This window comes from Rhinichthys klamathensis, unplaced genomic scaffold (genome assembly GCF_029890125.1).
Source record: "Rhinichthys klamathensis goyatoka isolate OS25496 unplaced genomic scaffold, OSU_Roscu_1.1 h1tg000281l_1, whole genome shotgun sequence".
NCBI classification, from domain to species: domain Eukaryota; kingdom Metazoa; phylum Chordata; class Actinopteri; order Cypriniformes; family Leuciscidae; genus Rhinichthys; species Rhinichthys klamathensis.
This window is the reverse complement of record NW_026606800.1, coordinates 7,414,225-7,432,825: the sequence shown is the minus strand read 5'-3', so window position 1 is coordinate 7,432,825 and position 18,601 is coordinate 7,414,225. Positions and strand designations below refer to the sequence as shown.

The following is an 18,601-nucleotide window of genomic DNA, read 5'->3' as shown; positions in this document are numbered from 1 at the left end:
GTGCAAGGTGGTTTCATGATAATCTATTACAGATAGTACAGTTTAAATGGATATATTATATAAAATTTCAGTCAAATTCTTTAGGCTACTTCGAATATTAGAGTATCGGTTTTGTGAACTGATTCGTTTAAAAGATCCGGCGACAAGGATTCGTTTGCGAATCGGACATCTCCAGTGTTTGGAAAGAGGCGGGACAGAGTGAGAGGGAGTGAGATTGCTATGGAGACTGGTAAACTTACCGAGCAGGAAGCGCAAAACCATCAATATCGAATCAGTTAACCTTTAATGGTTTCGTTATAATAGCTATCATGAGTATTTTGGGTTGACATTGCTGCAAATGGTTGGTTTGGTTTCTTTGCTACTGTAATGTACTGTGCGTCTAGACCATTTTGTTGTTGCTGGTGTGAAAATCACAGCACATTTGTTTGCCTTACCATCGGTATGTTATTCTGATAAAGCACGCTTGGTAATATGACTGAGGTTTTCGCAGGTATGACTGGATGGAGCTGAATCTCAAACGTCTGAACTTCAATGAAAGATGCCACAAGCCCCCAGCTCAAAAATGCAGACCAAATTGAGCACCTGGACACCTCTAAATCATCCTCTCTCCAATGCTAATGTACCTGCAAGACTTAAAAAATTGATATGATATGATCTTCTGCTTGCCATTATGTTTAAATATGTTGATTTCAGGTTTTATTTGTTTAGCTATGGTAACATTGATAGTGATAATATTATTGCACAATTTCATATCAAAGGTAAATTCTGTAAACATTTGTTTGCAGGTTTTTGAAGAGAGAAGAAATCTGCTTGGAAAGTGGGTAAGGCATGCACTTACTGTAAAAAATGCAATGTTTACACTTTCTTGTTTTTGATATTTGCTCAGTTGATATAGCTATGCTCAATCCAGCTTTTTGCCCCAGTTTGAGAAGTGGACAGATAGCCAGCGGAAACAGGTGCTACAAGATTTTTTCTCCAGATGTTCTGTTAGCCAGCTGAAACATCTCAGACAGACTTTGTGCAGCTGGGTACCAGAGGAAGCCCTTGACTTCACTACAGTGCTTCCCAGGGTCATATCCCTCTATATATTTTCATTCCTAGACCCCCGAAGTCTCTGTAGATGTGCTCAGGTATGTATTGTGTCCATTTGTATGAATGTTTTAATGCGATGAAGAAGAAGAAAAACTTTTATACATGTATTCTACACTTACTGTGTCTATACACCACAGATTTTTGGTCACACTTTAGTTTAGGGTCCAATCCTCACTATTAACTATTAACTATGACTTTTGCCTTTAATAAACTCCTAATAGTTTGTAAGGTAGTTGTTTAGGTAGTTTAGGTATTGGGCAGGATTAAGGGATGTTAGAATATGGTCATGCAGAATAAAGCATTAATATGTGCTTTATAAGTACTAATAAACAGGCAATATCCTAGTAATATGCATTTTAATAAGCAACTAGTTAATAGTGAGAATTGGACCCTAAACTAAAGTATTACCGAAAGAAGTCTCTAATGCTCTCCAAGGATGCATTTATTTAACCAAAAATACATTAAAACTGTAAGAGTATTGTAATGGAATATTATTACAAATTAAAATGTCTATTTTTAATATATATTCATTTATTTTTTTGTAACATTATACATATCTTTGTTCTCACTTTTGATAAATTTAGTGCATACCTGCTTAATGAATTTATTATTTTCTTTTAAACAAAATCTTACTGTGCCTACACTTTTTAACTGTACTTTATGCTTGACATTGGTGTATCTAATGACTAATATTTTCATTCGCAGGTGAGCTGGCATTGGAAAAACCTGGTGGAGCTTGACCAACTGTGGATGCCTAAATGTCTGAAACTAGGCTGGTGCATAACTTTTGCTCCAACACCATTTGAACAAGGTGTATGGAAGAGGCATTACATAGAGACAGTGCAAGAGCTTCATATTAGCAGGCCCAAGGTAAGAGATAATGTGGAGAAAGAGAGAAATATCCATTGAGAAATACTGGAATCAATGTAATTTTTGTGTTCTCTCACATATTCCAGATGCCTGTGAAGGAAGACTTTATTATTCCTGAGGTGAAAGTAATTGGCAGTGAGATCGTGGGGTCACAGAAGTCTGTCCTCTCAAGTCTGCATGGGAAAAGTAAAGATGGGAATGACTTGGTGAAATCAGCCAAAGGTCTTCCTCCATGGAGAGACTCAGACAGGCATCCCACCGACATAATACGCTTTAACTACTTGGATAACCTTGACCCAGTTGAACATGCAAGAATAATGTGAGTGAACCTATTTTGTTTTGCGCACACACATAGATACACAACAGTTCAAAAGTTTGGGATCAGTAAGACTATTAAGTTGTGCTGCTTAATAGTTTTGTGGAAACAACTGTTTTGAACATTAATAATAAGAAGAAATGTTTCTGGAGCATCACATTTTTTTAAGTTTCTGTTACAATGTAAAAGTTTTCACTGTCACTTTTGATCAATTTAATGCATTCTTGCTAAATAAAAGTATGCATGTCTTAAAAAAAATCTTACTGATCCCAAACTTTTAAACTGTTGTGTATCTATGTGTGTTCTTGAGCATCAAATCAGCATATTAGAGTTCTTTAACATTTAAATAATATCTCACACAATATTTTTGCAGCATTATTGATCATAAAAGTTGCATTTCAAAAACATTATAAAGTCTTACCAACCCCAAACTTTTAAATAAATATATACATATTTATACAGTATGTTCTATATTTGAGTTGAGTCCTTAGGTAATATAATATCACAAAACTACATGTGACCCACTAACAGGTATGCTGTACTAATGTAGTTTATTTAATGATCAGTAAACACGCTGTCTGCATGTTGAAAAATATTACAATTACAGTAGAAAATGCTAAGCCATCTTTATTGCTACAGAGGGGAAAAGGGGAAAAGTGCTACTTCCAATACAACAAGACAAGAAAAAACAACGAAAGCACCATCTTTCTCAACATACAAGCTGCGCAAGGCCAAATCTTTGGTAAGCCAATATAACTGTCATGTGACTGTGCTGTTGATTCGCACAGAAATCATCAGCAGCAGCATGAAAATAATTCTCCAGAGACTACATAACCAAGAGGCATCATGCATATTGAACAGACTATATGTGGAATATCATGGAAATGTGCTGCACAGAGGCAGAAGAAGGCACTGTGTTAGGGGAAGAAAACAGACATTATATTGTATGCATTATATTATGTGCTATAATTTATATGTGTTTTATTATAAATATAAGAGAAAACAAGGCTTTTATTTGTATATTTTCCCAGATGTTTTTATCCTTGGATCTCAGTGCAGCAGGAAAGCAAAAACATAACAGGCCGCAATGGGCAGCACACAATTTACAAGCACTTCCGGCTAACAAGGACTCCATAAAGAGACTTTCCCAGACCTCCCAATGGAATGCAGGGATACGTCCTGGTCCAGTAAGGCCCCCAGTGCCCAGACTGAGTAAGGAGGGGCTCCGTGCATCACAGAGATCCCATAGAAGCACACCAAGTAAGCCCATATGTACTTTCAATACCAGTTTTAAATAAGTGCTTTTATGTTAGTTTAACTTAGCCAAACCAAGGATTTAAAATATTCTCTGTGAAATTGCACCAAAAAATATTTAAATATTTAAATCATTATAATTAATTATTAGTAATTGGTATAATAAGCGTTATTCTGTTCCAGCTATGTCTCTCTTTGAAGGACAGCCATGAAGGAGACCAATTTATGAAGAATCAAAGACTGTATAAAACAGCTGGAGACATGAGGCCATCTACTGGATCATGTTGTGATAGCAACATGAACAACTTGGAAGTTATGAATACAAAGTTAATTTATTATTATGTATTTAATTAATAATAATTATGTCTTGATAATAATACTAATAATGTAATGTCATAATTTTATGTTGACAGACAAAGCACAATGCATTCAAATTATTCTGTTTTTATGTGATTATTATTTTTGTTTTCCCTGAGTCCCTTACTTTAGTTATTGTCCACTAGATGTCCCTGTTTGCTCAGAACGTCTTAGATTCCGATTAAAGGGATATTTCACCCAAAAATGTGTGATATAATTCTGTCATAATTTACTCACCATCAAGTTTCTCCAAACTTGAGTGAAATTTTTATTTAATTTTTTTGCTGAACACAAAAGAACATATTTTGAAGAATGTGGGTAACTAAACAGTTGATGGTAACCACCATTGACTTCCATAGCTACAGTCAACTGATTCTTCTAGCAGAAGAAATTCACAAAGGTTTGGAACAACTTGAGTGTGAGTAAATGATGACAGAATTTTCATTTTTGGGAGCTGACGCAGATTCCCTTTAATCTTTATTCACAGTAACTTAGTGAGCTATTGTTTGAAATGTCTTTAAAATTATTGTTCATCATATTGCCTTCTCTTAAATATTACCTGTTTATGAGTTTTTAAACTGATGATTGTCTTTACCATGGAAATGGAATACAAAAAAACAATATTAAATAATCATGTTGCATTTATGTCATATTAAAATATATGAAACTGATCATCTCACTGTACTTTTTTCACTGACCTAAATGGTGCTTGACTCCTAGGTATACAAAATTTATTTTCAACGTACTTTTTTAATCAGATAAAGCCTTAGATAGCAGTTTTTGCATACACAATTACACTAAACAAGAAAATGAAATAATTTATCTATTTTTTCGTTAGTTATCTTAAATTATAATGTCGGAATTATCCGTTGAAATATGTATAAAAATACCGTGGTATAGAGTCCATGTATTTCAGCATCCAAACTTCTCAATCAAATCAGCCTAAAAAAAGATGTAAAGAGAAAATATGAAGGTCATCCAGGTCCAGAAGCCTCTGAATGACCAGTGTCTGATAAACGGTATTGGAGCAGGACTTTTATTATGAAAATTTAACTTTCAGGCGGCCATTTTGAATCGGAGCGCCTGTCGCTGTGTTCACGCGGCTGGCTGTGTTGCTGAGATGTCTAGTACACTCAGTTGACTGCAACCGAAGTTGGAAAGTGTAAGGTGGAGCTGTCCGAGGGTTGAGGTGGTAGAGTTGACAGAGGCGAAATCCCAGGAAAAACTATATTTGCGGAATTATTGGTAAGTATAATATGACTTTATAGAGGCGTCTACCTTTATAAAATAATGGGGGAAAGCATTTATTCCTGAATACGCTTGAATTCACTACAGTCAGCGCGCGAGCCAAGAGTGCGTTAGCTCTTGCTCTCTGTCAAACGTCTCAATATTCTCAAAGCCGCAGGAAGTGACTTACCGTAAGTTCACTCTATAAAAATATAAGTCTTTAGATCTTAGCCTTTCAGATGACGTTTTGTCTTACTTTAATAGTTGTGTTGTTTAGATTTTACGGAAACAAGAATATTTATGATTTACAAAAAGTGAAAGGCATTAGTTTGTTGAATAATTTTATGGCTTTTACTGCGACAACGGGTTATGAGTAGTTTCAACGCACATTAAATATTACAAATTCATTATGTGTCTATACTAAATATTAAATATGTGTACGTTTTTTTCATTTGTATGGTATGGTATGGTATACTTTATTGTCCCCAAAGGGAAATTTGTTTTGGGCTCACAAATACTTGTTTGGTTTACGAGCGTAACTTACTGGTATTTTACAGTGAAGCCCACCCGCTGGCGGTTAAATTGAGATGTCATTTGGCAGTTTTGTGCGAGCAACGTTGTTGTTTAACTGCCAAGTGCCAGCGGTTTATCTGCTTGCTGGTTATTCAGAAGCACGTTTGTAACGTTATAGGATTTTAAATGGAAATTAGGATTTGAAAAGAATTATATCTCAAAGTAATGACTAATTCATGTGTATTTTGTCATAAATGAAGACTGCTGACACACAATAAAAGTCGCTGTTTTGATTTAAATAGGCAAATGCTTAAAGAGTCTATGATTAGACCATTATTGGAGTGATTATTTAGTTTCTAGCATGTTATATGTTTGGCAACAGTTCTTCTAACCCTAGTTGATGGAGTGTGTAGATCAAGATCTTGACCAAAAATGTATGTACCTCTTAATGGAGATAACATCACAACTTTTATTTCCATTAAGAGCGAGGTGCATACATTTTTGGTCAAGATCTTGTATTGACAATGCAAGGGTCGAGCACTCTGTAATGTCTACTCCAGCACATCTCAAAGAGTTTCAATGAATTTAAGCTCTGGACTCCAGTCCAATTAATGTGTGAAAATTGTAGCCTACTTCATGCTCCCTCCCAACCTTTCTTTCACAATTTGAGCCTGGTGCATCTTGACATCGTCATCTTGAAATATGGCAATGATGTGTTTTCCTACATGGTTGTTTAAGAAATGAAAAGCTATACACTCCATCAATTAGGCCAGGGTTAGAAGAATTGTTGTCAAACAACATACTAGAAACATAATGATCACTACAATAATGATCCAATCATAGACTCATTTGCCTATTTCAATCCAAACAGAGACTTTCTTTTTGGCCGGGCAGTGTAGTTTGAAGGTTTAACCCCCCAGTACAGTTTACTGAAATGACCAGTAATTTCAATTTGAACAAAGAGTGTTAATGCTGGAAGATAATTTTACTTGAGATGACGGCTTTGTAAACATTTTTAAAGATTGTTAAAGATTGTGACTATTTTCCAAAAATTTCCAAAATACTGACATTCCAGTCATGGACTAAATGTGATTTTCCCTAAAATGTAGCCTTGGTTCTATACAGTTGCATTTCTCAAGATAAAGCTTCTTTCAAAGTGCTAAGCAGAGGAAGAGACGCTCCAGGTTGTTATTGTCAACCCCAAGCGATGGCAGCTGTTTCTTTACTGACACTCAGGAGAGCTGGGAAACTAAAATCCCACCCATTGGATCCTTTACAGGGAAGGATGGAGTGCCATTTAGGACACCCCCGTAGTTTGAAGTGAATCTGACAACTTGCCTAATTGTTAGGGTACTTCAAGTTTCTTTAATGCTTTAATTTTTGTTCTTTGTGCAGCCAGAGGGTTTCTAGATTTATTATTGTTTTCCCAGATCAATTGTGAAATGCTGCCTGCTGCCAGACGGACGGCGACAGCTGCAGTGCTCTGCGCGCTGAGCCTCTGGCTATGCCTTTGCATGATGTCTTTGAAATGACAGGGATCTTATTTCAGGATAGTTTGACCAGTCTCCCCCATCCTGACAAAGTTTTTATTGTGGTTAGAAAAGCACAGAAGCACCTGAAGTAAGAATGCTAATGATTCATCGTCTGTCGATTAATTGTCAATAATAATGTACAGGCTAATCGATAAAACTTATCGATGCGAAAAGTTTTGCATTTCACTGTTCCAAAGATCAGGTTTGGTGAACTCTTAACTGTGATTTTGCATCACGTAAAGAATAAAACATAAAAGATTATCGTGGCGTGACCTCTTGGCTGAATTAAAAGAAAGCATATTCTTGTCGTAAAGTTTAGATTATTTTATTCTAGATATATTTTATTAAAATATTTTATTATTGCCCCTTGGTTATTATAGATTATTTTTACATTTTGAATATATCACTATATTTGTTATATTTTGAATTCATGTTTATAAAAAAAAAGATGGCATATCACGTGATCTCATATCATAATCATCACTGTGTCTGTGGAAATTTTGTGTGCCCAAAGTCCTGTGTGACCGCGGCTTCATGCGCAAAACATGTGCGAGCGTGCCGTAGTTACATATTCTAAGGCCTGGTTTCACAGACAGGGCTTAGATTAAGCCAGGATTAGGCCTTAGTTCAATTAGGGAATTTAAGTAGCATTTATAAACATGCCTTAGAAAAAATCATTACTGGTGTGCATATTGAGACAAAACAATGGCACTGACATATTTTAAGATATGTCAGTGCAAGCTGGTTTCAGCTAAAACAGCTCAAACATGCATTTTAGTCTGGGACTAGTCTGTGAAACTGTAAGCCTTGTCTGTGAAACCGGGGGTAAGTGTATTAATGTGAGTGTATTAATGTGTCCAAGCCTGGATTAGGTAGGCTAGCCATTTATTTCAAAACATAAATAAGGGTCCAAAAAACCCTCCAAACAAGTGATTTTACTGAACGTAAGACCTATACTTACTTGTGTAAACGGCACAATAAAAGTGTATAGAATAAACTAGTAATAAAATCCTGGTTGATAATGATAAGTGATGTATCTTCCAGTGCTGTTTCAGCTGTGCATTGTTATTTTATGGCCCATGATAAATCAAGACCTGTCAATCTGAGCGATCAAACCAATCCAAGCGCGCTCCAGCTGTAAAACAGTGTCCTTGCTTGTCTCTCTACATCGTCCCCACCGTAGTGCTCCGATCAGGATTTTTGGGGCTGATTACCTGGAAGCAGTATTGCCCGATATACTATATACAAATAAATAATAATACTATTTTTTAAACAACAATGTATTTTTTTAAATATAAAAAATGGAGAGATGAGAAAGTATCATGAATTGACAATTTTTTATTTATTGGCAAGCAACATGTGCAACATATTCCATTCCCTCTCTCAGAGGTGATTTGGCACAGCTTAGAGCTTAACAAATATGGCACTTTGTGAAATAAATAATACAAATTAAAAAAACAGTATCAACAGAAAGTAATCAAATTTAAAACAACACTGCATAGGCTAAATTAAATATAGATTAGCCTAATCCTACTAAATCTACTAAAGAGCAGAGAATAGAAGAAAGTTAATCTTTTTTGATTAACATTAATGACTCAGACGGCAGCAGAAATATAGGTGGCTGTCACTTTAAGACAAATTGCACTGACCCAATATACTGATACACATGCCACTTATTTCCCAACTGTTTATGTTCATTTAAGACATAACTGACGGTGTTTACGTGAATACTCACTAAGATGGACATTTTGACATCTGTGTGTTTTTGACCATTTAGGTGTGAACATGAAGTTCAAAATTCACTTTGCTTATCCGTGTTCCGCTGCGCCTTGGAGCATGTGCACAGAAAGCTGCTTGGGGAACAGTATCTCTTCCGCTGCTTAATGCAGTTCTAATAACTCTTTTTTTATTATCGAGCACATCCTGCAGTTTAGCAACAGTAGACTGTATTTTACGACAATCACTGATCTAGCTGATTTGGACATTATGTTTGGGCTTTAAAGTAGGAAATAAAGCGCACTGCTGTGATGGAAAGAAAATTGCACAGCTATAGTTTCTTGCTGTTATTGCTGGGTTGCTGTTGTTCCAATGTCTCTGCTCTCCTCAAAGATGTTTTCTCAGACACCTGGTAGAACTGTTAATGTAGTGAAGCAATCTTGTGAGTTTTGGCCTTTATCGACCACCGATCAAACTATATAAAGCTCATTTCGGCCGATAATGATTGGAGCACCCTTAGATTTTACAGATCACATTTGAATGTAAAGCAGTTATTTTTTATGCTATAAAAATTGAGCACTTCTAATATGGCAGCAAATTTAAAAGCACTTGCTAAGTGATGGTCATATTCCCTCCCTATAAAGCCAAGCTTCTAAGCTTTAAAACGACACATATTTTGTCTTGTTTAGGCAAGTGGTTGTTAAGTAACAAGATAACTTGGTAGATCGTTCATTTTAACAACGATCGATTCGATTATGAGAATTTATGTAAATTGACATCCCTAACCTGAAGATTGATGATGTAGTTTTTATGGACGAGTACTTCCTCTTACAGTAATATGCAGAACTGCCTGAAATACCTTTCTGTTCTCTTCTGATTATAGATTGCTTGCTCAAGCCTTTTTTGTACTCTGATACATCAGTCTGCCAGCCCAGAAATCTAGACGCACCCTAGCGGCAGCAAAAATTATTTAGCAGCAAAGTGTGGTCTAGCAACTCTCCATAGACTTCTGAGCTGGAAAAACCAAAAACTGGTCCGGCCAATCAGATCGTGTAGAGTTGGTGGGCGGGCTTATCATAATGACGGCAGAGTTGTGACGGTTCCGCGTGATCTCCCTCTGCTTGAAAACAAAGAAGATGCTGCTGGCGAACAGCGGTCTTTCGAATCGGCTTTGCCCGCGACTCTGGATGACTTGAGAGAACGTCACTTAAGTCATGATTCCTAAAAAAGGAAGATGTGTTCAGAGTTTTGACGACCGGATACGGCAAAAGTTTAATATACCAACTAGCTGGTTCACTGGTGGAAAAACGCATGGGACTCACTCAGCCACAGCCGTTCGTTGCTCTGGTTGGTTGTAGCGCTGTCCTATTGCGTGCCGAGGGATATTGAAGGACAACCGTTTATCCCGCCCCTCGGATTGAGGTATGCCAATTGTGAGTTCCCAGACCTAACATCTTGATGTAGGTCTGGCTTGCCAGGCTATCAGTCTGCATCTGAACAGTGGGAATATTTTGGGCCTAAATCAGTTTGCATTACAACTGCACATACGTGCGGTGCTGCATTCATTTTAAAGGCCTTCCTTACTGAGGAGCTAATTGATTAATTGGTTAATTTTTCAGTCTTTGTTAGGCATCTCATGCCATGCCAAGCATGGTGGCAGGCAGAGCATGCAAAAGATCGCCAAAGGGAATGCAAGTGGTAGTAGTGAATGTTCAGTGTTTTGGCTGTGTGTAAATACATTGTGTGTCGTCCAAAAGGCCTCCGCTGCCTCATCCAGCTGGCAACAAGGCCAAGTGTAAAATCACTTGTTAATCCACAGAGGTCGTTTGTCTGTTCAATGCAGTGCATGTGTAGCAGCAAAACAGGATGCTCCCTCAGTTGTTTTAGCTGTCCAGAGTTTTCTAAGTGTGGCTGGATTAGTCTACTCATGATTTGTCAAGCTTTCAGAGCTGATTACATGATTAATTTACGACAGTGTTTTGTTCCCATTACAACATGGAAAAATTAGGAATGCACTGTCTGTTAAATTGGTTATTGGAAAAGATTTTTTAAATTATTTGTATGGTTGATATTAGATATTTAATTGTTCTTGCTCATATCATTTAAGTTTACATTTAGGTTACATTTGCCATCATCTAATGCTACTTAAATCTTCAAAAACACTAATAATTTAATAAAACTGCTTAATGTAATCATTAATTTTTTTTATTTATAGCTATTTTTATGTTGGGATTGGGATATCTAAAATCTCTTTTAGCATTTTAAATAATTGATTTTTATTTATTTATTTATTTATTTAGACAAAATATTTTAGAATTGTAATATCAGATTTTTATTGGTTATCAACCATAACATAAAAATAATTATAGTTATTGCCCATATTTATATCAATAATGCATCCCATTCTTTATTTAATGTAGATTCAGTTGAAATGCGATTTCCACTTCTCCACTGGTATTCAATGCTATATAATGTCTATTGCATTTTTTTAGTTTGTATTGAAAAGTTTGTTTAATGCTGTGTGGTACTTTTATAATAGACTATGCTAATTTATGATCAAAAAGATGATTTTCTTTCCACTTTATCTGTAAAAAAAAATGGCTGAGACCACCTGGCTTATCATCTTCATCTGGCTTATTGCATTTGCACAAGTCAGTCCCTCCAGAAAAACGCGATTATGCGATCGCTGAATTCAATGCATAATCAGCCAAAGTCCGCATATTTATGCGGGGGTCGCATTTTTTCAAATACTCTGCAATTTCGCCGCATAAATTGCTGATTTCCGCGCAAAATATGCGGGGCTTGCATGATTTCATAATCCCCGCATTTTCGGCCCAAAAAAGTCACAGATATCTTAGCAGAAAGTTGGAAAATGTTGCGTTTGCTTCACACAAGAGCAGCCTTTCCCCCTGTTGCCATGGGAACGCTATGAAGTGACGTAATTACGTGACGTGAACATCATTGAAAAGCTGTAAAACAGGAGCACACTTTATTTTTAAATATTTGATTTATTCATTTTTACTGAAGTTGTAGCATATTCCTCTAGTAAAGCTACAGAACCTTGTTTGACTCATCAATGTTTTGTAAGTTTGATGTGTTTATTAAGGTCTTGTAACGCGTTGTGTCGGGAAGAAAAATAGGAATAGGCTAGCTCACAGCTGAAGTTATTGCAGAGGCCAGACTCACGGAGGCGATTGGCATCTTCTCACAACTCACACTTTATTCCCAAATCGAACTCGTATGTCTGTCTGTCATGCGTTCTACCGTCCACATCATTACTTAATAAACAAAATAACATAAAATAAGTAGCATCAAACAGAAATTACCCGCACACATGGGGTGTTCGAGGCGCACATACAATATAATACTGCAGACAGCGCTAGGGGTGTAACGATATTTGAACCGAACCGAAAAACCGCGATACACCACCCACGATACGTATCGCGATACTCTCATGGCGAACCGAACACGCCCCGCCCCCTGCGGCCCCGCCCAGCCCCGGCTCATTGCAACTCATGTGTTATGTGTACACAACGAATACAGGGCTGTTGCCTAACCACCATTAACCACATATAATCGCAATAAGCTCAGTGTTTTGTTACTTTTGATAATAAGCAAGGTGTAATCTTTCAAATTATGTCTATTTGATCTTGAAATGCAAACAATAAATGCCGTTTTGGCGTTCATAGATGTGGCGTGACAGATATCACTGTATGCATGCGGCAGCGCGGAGCGCGATCATCTCTTCCTCAGTTACAGAATAAACATGAATGGACAACCGAAGGTATGTTGAAAGATACAGTATACTTACTGAAAGGCATCATAACTCGTGTAAACACTCAATCAGTGTTTCAACAGCAGAAATACGTCAATAAAATGCTTAGTTTTTCACATAGCTTTATATTTACCTCAGGCAAGTCATTCAGTGTCCACAGCTTGCTGGTTTGCTAACTCTTTCACTAAATAAATGCTATATATTAGCCTATATATTATATTTTACTTACCCTCATGATATCTTGATTATTTAATGTATGTTTAAAATAGTTGTCATGAAAATAACAGCAACTGTGTAAATTATTATATAACAATAACAAATTAGAGTAAAAACATGTTAATTCAAAAATTGCCTTATGTGCAGTTTACATGTTTTCATACAATTTGTTATTTGAGTGTTGATTATTATTATATAATTTAGGCTAAAAGTCTAGGCTCTGTTGTTAAGCTTTAATATTATAGTAATGTGCAAGTAAGGGCTGTAGTTTACAGCATTAGCAGATCATTTTTTTTTATCCTTTAGAAACGTTTACTTGTAATTGAATTAATTTAAAGACAAGGACACAATTTGTTCATTAAAGCACTGTTTAATAAAAAATAAAAGCAATTTTAGCTTTCTAAACCCCCCCCCACCCCACCGAAATGAACCGAACCGAACCGAGACCTCAAAACCGTGGGACGAACCGAACCGTCAGGTTTGTGTATCGTTACACCCCTAGACAGCGCGCAGCTCTTAAAGGGGCCACACCTTATTTCCACTCATTACAGTCTGAAATAAAACAAGATGAGAAATTAAATATTTCCAGCACTTTCTGTGATGTAGTATGCTTGCTTATCATAGGAAGTAATAAGAAATTACTCTTTACATTAAGGTAGTAGCCTAGTGAGAACAGGGTGTTGGGGGAATCACTTTTTTTTCTCTTTTTCATCAAACCGCAGTTTTTGCAAGTTCCCGCAATATTTGCAAGTTCCCGCAATTTCGTCGCAAAAAATTGCATAAATATCCCGCATATTCCATCGCATTTTTAAAGAAAACGGGCCGTGTAATCAAGGATTTTTGCCCGCAACAATCACAAAAAAACTCCGCGTTTTTCTGGAAGGACTGACAAGTAAACCTGCAGTTCAGTCACTGGTTTTGTCGGCTTGAAGCAGATGGACTCTTAGACTCATAATGTGCTTAGTAACTCTGAGCTCTAATAAGAGTCTTCATCAGCAAATTGCAGCTTGGAGATTTTACTAATATCAGAACAATCCAGTAGCCTGATTTGATTTGTATGTCTTCAAGAATGCATGATGAACTAAAATTGACATGAAGTGGTAAATTATCTGCCGCTGTTCAACATCTGCCTTAATGAAATACTTGATTACATTGATTCTGAAATTTCGCGAGAACAGGTCAATTGCACTCAACCAAACGCATGGCAGGTTGTTGGCACTGCGTCAGATGTGCTGTATTGTGGAACACCGGTGTGATCTTTTCTTTCCTGCTTGTTTTACACTTACACTTTCTTATTTCCTCCCTGTTTGTCAGACAGGCGCTTACGCTGAGCGAGGGTAATCACAGGGGAAGTAGCTTATGTGAATGCAATGATTGCAGAAACCACTGCTAATATCTTTACATAATATATTAAGTAGGATGTTTGTGAAAGCTTGTAGGCCTACTGTTGAAAACAGAAGCGTGGTTTTGCTATCTGCAGGTGATCGTGTAGGTGATAACTCTCTGTGTTCAGCTGTATGCTGTTGGAGTGTTGCCAGACCTGACTCCTCAGCTGGCATTTGAACTTGACAGTAACCTTGGCTGCCAGAGTTGTCTGGCTCTTCTCAGTGATGCTGCTTTTTCATCGAATCGAGCAGCTGCTGGAAGTTAGATTTATGATGTTTTCGTCCATGGTAACAGTCTGTGAAAGCACTGTGAATGAAATTCATCATAGCTCAGATACTCTTTCTCTCTCCCTTTCTCTGTCTTTAATTTGGATTCACTTGTTTAAATGTATGTAACCTGGTCCTTGCTTCACTGTTTATTTGTTGCTATCTATTTATTTGGACTGGAAGGTTAGCCAAATACCAAGTGCTCTTTTTCCTATGACACCAAGAAACAATGAATTAGTTCATGAAGCCTCCATGACCCAGATATTTTTTTGATAGAGTCAGTCAGGAATCTAAAATAGAGGCAAAGCTAAAACTCCGTTTGCAACAACTACTATGTACTAGGGTGAATAATTAGTGATTTTGTTAAGCAAGTAGTTTTTCAACATACCATAGAGTCATGCTAATTACATATGGGACCATAATGGGTTTGTAAGTGTATGTTACAACACCCTTTCTCTCCAAGTAGGACTACAAGATTTGGGGATACAATCTCAAATCTAACCTTTTTTTTTGTGTATAATTAAGTGTATAATTAAGAACAAGAACAATAATAATTTATTTTACGGTGCAACTGTAAAATTATAATACTAATATTTAATATACTTAATTTGTTCATTTGCAAACATTAAACTATCAAGGCAAGGCAAGTTTATTTGTATAGCACATTTCATACACTATGGCAATTCAAAGTGCTTTAAAATAATAATAATAAAAAAAATGAATTAAAATAATAAAATTATTATTTTATAAAATAATAATAAAATTAACAAAAATTATCAAGCTTTTATTTTGGTGGAAAACTGAAAGGAGCCCTTAAAACTTCTCTTTACAAGTTTGGGAAAACGGTTGGTGCATGTTGTCCTCCCAAACTCACATTATAAGCAACCGAAACTGAGCAGATGCAAAGATGAGTTTGTGTGGAGGAGCATTTAATGCGAACCGAGCCGCTCTGAGACACTAAAAACACAGTATCATGAGCTACTTGTGTATAAGATAGCATAGTCACGCTCTGCATATATATATATATAATGTTTAATTAATTGAATCACAGCCTTTGTGATTTGATAATCGCACTAAACCATATCACGATAACACTTTTATTTTGATTAATTGTGGAGCCGTAGTTGTAAGATAACCAACACAAGCTTTAATGAGGCTCTTCCCCACATGGCTCTTTGTATCTCAGAGCTTTTGAGATGCCAAGATCACAAAACAGAAGTGCTATTCAGACCAAAAGCGGACTGTAAGAAGAATTGTACGCCTCTAAGTCCTACACGCTTTATGATGGGCTGCGGAGGCCGCCTCTGAATACCAAACCCCCATCGGTTTATGCACTGAAGCTGTTTTTTGTTTTCCAACACTCTTTCCTCTGCCTGATAATCCAAAATGCCAACATTGGCTAGATGAAGTTTTGCATACTTTAATTAAGAGAAGCCATTATCTGAAGGATCTAAATTTCTTTAGACACTATAAACACTCATACTTTTAGGACCAGAGGTTCACATGTGCTGTTTGAATGGGATGCGTTGTTTTGGAAGTGTTGCCCCACCCCTCATGACCCCTTTGAGCACAGTGTTACGGCAGAGGAAGCAAGGCAACCATTGTGGCAGTGTTTATGTCGCTCTGCCTCCTGCCACATTTCCCACCCACCAGTGCCCATGTAGGGGCAAAAATCTCCTTCAAGCCTCAGTCACATTTGCTGCAGCCCGAGGGAGGCACAGTTCTCCTAACCCAATTTTAGGTTTGCTGTACTTCACACAGTCAAAACAGAGAGGTCTTTAAAAATGGATGAAACCATGAGGTCTCGCCCTGTGGTGTCTCTGTTATGTTATACAGGGTGGAGCAGCCCTTGTGCCTTTCAGCCTTTTATGCTCTTGAGTTTATTGGTTGAAGAAATCGTTATTATGACAGACCTTTGCTTTTAGTCTTCTGATGCAGAATTTCACGTCTGATATGGTATGTGTCAGGTGTCAGTGTAAGAAGCAGGTTTAAGCTCTCTGGTGTTCCGAGAGCTTTTTTAAAGCAAACAAAATGCACTTGTGCACGGCTCACTGGCCTCTCTGCACTAGGTCGGCACTAAATATTTTATTGTGCTTTAGACCACCCTGTGCAGTTAGCAAGCTGTAGGATCAATTCGTAGCTACAAACACAAGTTCTACTACAGTTTTGAAGGTTCTTTGATAAAAAACATAATATTTGAGAATTTGATACAATTTTGTAACTGTGTTTGAAGTTATATGCTATTTGAATCTATGAAGTGTAGGTCTTCTGGCAAACAGTATGAGGGTGTAGTGTGATTGTCTAGAGTAGACATGGCTGGTAAAGTTAAAGACACCGTATTCATGTCAAGAACTAACGTGGTAGCCTTTGAAATCCATTTTTATTCTTTCCCACAATTTTCTGTTTGAATTTTTCTGGATTCTGTTTTAATGGTTCTTTAAGTTTAAATAATCAAAAACCATCTCTTATCAATTGAATTCATAAAACTTTAACAATATAATAATTTTGTATTCAAATTTTGAGTCATCTGATAAAACAACAGCCTAATGCATATTTTAAAATGTAATCAAATGAACATTTTACATTTCCTTTATTTTTATTTTTTTTGACAAAGTGCTTCACGACTTGTTTGTCAAAAAAGTAGTTTACTGTTAAAATTAAAACATGGATGGGAAAATGTCATAGTACTTAAAAAATATAGTTTTAATAACTTTATTATTAATATGAATTATTATTATTACTAAGGGTGGGAATCTTTTGGTACCTCCCGATTCGATTAAAAATCTATTCTTGATTTTGATTCAAATTTCGATTCGATATAGGCTAGGCTATACATAGATTTGATTCTAGTTTTACTGTTTTGTTTTACTTTTCCTATTTAACCACGGTACACAGTTCAATGGGTGGGTCTTGAAGAAAAAAATTCCACTGAATTAAATTTGAACCTTGAAATTGATTTAGTTTTTCTTCCCATATCAGTCAACCCAATATTATTATTAAGCTGACTGCAATCATTACACACATGACTGGCTGTTCTTCTATAATAAAGTAAGGCAGGCAATTTTATTTTATTTTTGATATTAAAAATAGGAAAAAATAAGCAACTTTTTTTCAGGTACAGTAGCCTATAAAAATCGATGTGAATTGATTTTTCCCCCACCCCTAATTATTACAATTTCTAAGTCACAATTTCTTCAAGCTAAACCAAACTTTTATTTTGACGTGTTGTTATAAAGACCTCTGAGTTTATATGCTGATATTTTTTTTATATGAAACAAAATGTTTAAATTTTTGTGAAGTGAATTCTGAGACCGACTCTGGAGTGGAAGTTCAGGTGAAGTGACCTCATATAGTGAGACGAGTGTCACGTGTGCTTGAAGAATGTGTAGTAGATGAAACTGCGCCACTCATTTACACAGAGAAATGCAGAACGTGCAGACTTCATATTTAAATAGCAGTGTTTTTGTGCTTTAATATTCACAGATAGGCCTAGGCTACTTGTCCATATTTTATTAATTGTACAGCACTACTGTTGATTTATTCATCAAAAATTTGCCAAATTCCATGACTTTCCGCATTATACTGTTAATTCCATTTTTATGACTAGATTCCATGATTCCGTCCCGCATTTTCCCCACAGCATTTGTTATGCCGCATAAGCCCTTTCCATGGTCATGGTTTGTGTGTGTACTAGTGGTTCAACAAATCACAAAACTCACGGTTCAGATCATATTACGGATCGAATCATTTTTCGGATCAGCAAGAAATATTTTTGGGGGTGGGTGGATAACTTTGTTTCCATTTATTACTTAAAGCTCACTTTAAGTACTCCGACCGATACCACAGCAAAAACCACTAGCCTAACTAATAAAAGTTAAAACATTATTAAAGGCAAGTGTACAGACAGTTAAAAGACAATTACAAGCATAGATAAATACAATATGTATTTGTATAATTAGTATTTAGTATATATTTTGTATTAGTGTTGTTAATGTGCAATGTTCAATGTGTTTTTTTTAAACCGTAATGTGAATGTATTTATATCACCAGTGTCAAAGATAAATTTCCGCTCTGTGACAAA

General features: G+C 36.3%; 2 protein-coding genes across 4 annotated transcripts in view; both read left to right on the top strand.

Moving 5' to 3' along the window:
- The first annotated feature begins 189 nt into the window (after positions 1–189).
- Positions 190–3,770, top strand: fbxo16 (F-box protein 16). Of its 2 annotated transcripts, none has more exons than XM_056269092.1 (9): positions 190–340; positions 491–619; positions 786–821; positions 924–1,130; positions 1,798–1,962; positions 2,049–2,281; positions 2,918–3,020; positions 3,310–3,538; positions 3,734–3,770. In XM_056269092.1, exons 2-9 carry the CDS (start codon positions 539–541, stop codon positions 3,742–3,744), a joined length of 1,065 nt encoding a protein of 354 aa, XP_056125067.1. In that variant the 5' UTR covers positions 190–340; positions 491–538; the 3' UTR covers positions 3,745–3,770. The 2 variants fall into 2 exon arrangements, with proteins under 2 accessions (XP_056125067.1, XP_056125066.1); XM_056269091.1 differs by having other exon boundaries at positions 3,716–3,770.
- Positions 3,771–4,974: 1,204 nt separating this feature from the next.
- fam49a (family with sequence similarity 49 member A) overlaps positions 4,975–18,601 on the top strand; it is a 36,672-nt gene continuing 23,045 nt past the window's right edge. The window contains exon 1 of one of the 2 annotated variants that reach the window (XM_056269093.1): positions 4,975–5,134. The gene's annotated coding sequence lies outside the window, so the exon portion shown is untranslated. The remainder of the gene's footprint in view (positions 5,135–18,601) is intronic. The other variant, XM_056269095.1, reaches the window with a different exon arrangement.

Bases quoted from the DNA above. Each gene is read 5' to 3' on its own strand.
- fbxo16 (XM_056269091.1), top strand. From the start codon at position 539: ATGCCACAAGCCCCCAGCTCAAAAATGCAGACCAAATTGAGCACCTGG. The intron at 1,963-2,048 runs GTAAGAGATAAT...CACATATTCCAG, and splicing joins TTCATATTAGCAGGCCCAAG to ATGCCTGTGAAGGAAGACTT. The intron at 3,021-3,309 runs GTAAGCCAATAT...ATATTTTCCCAG, and splicing joins TGCGCAAGGCCAAATCTTTG to ATGTTTTTATCCTTGGATCT.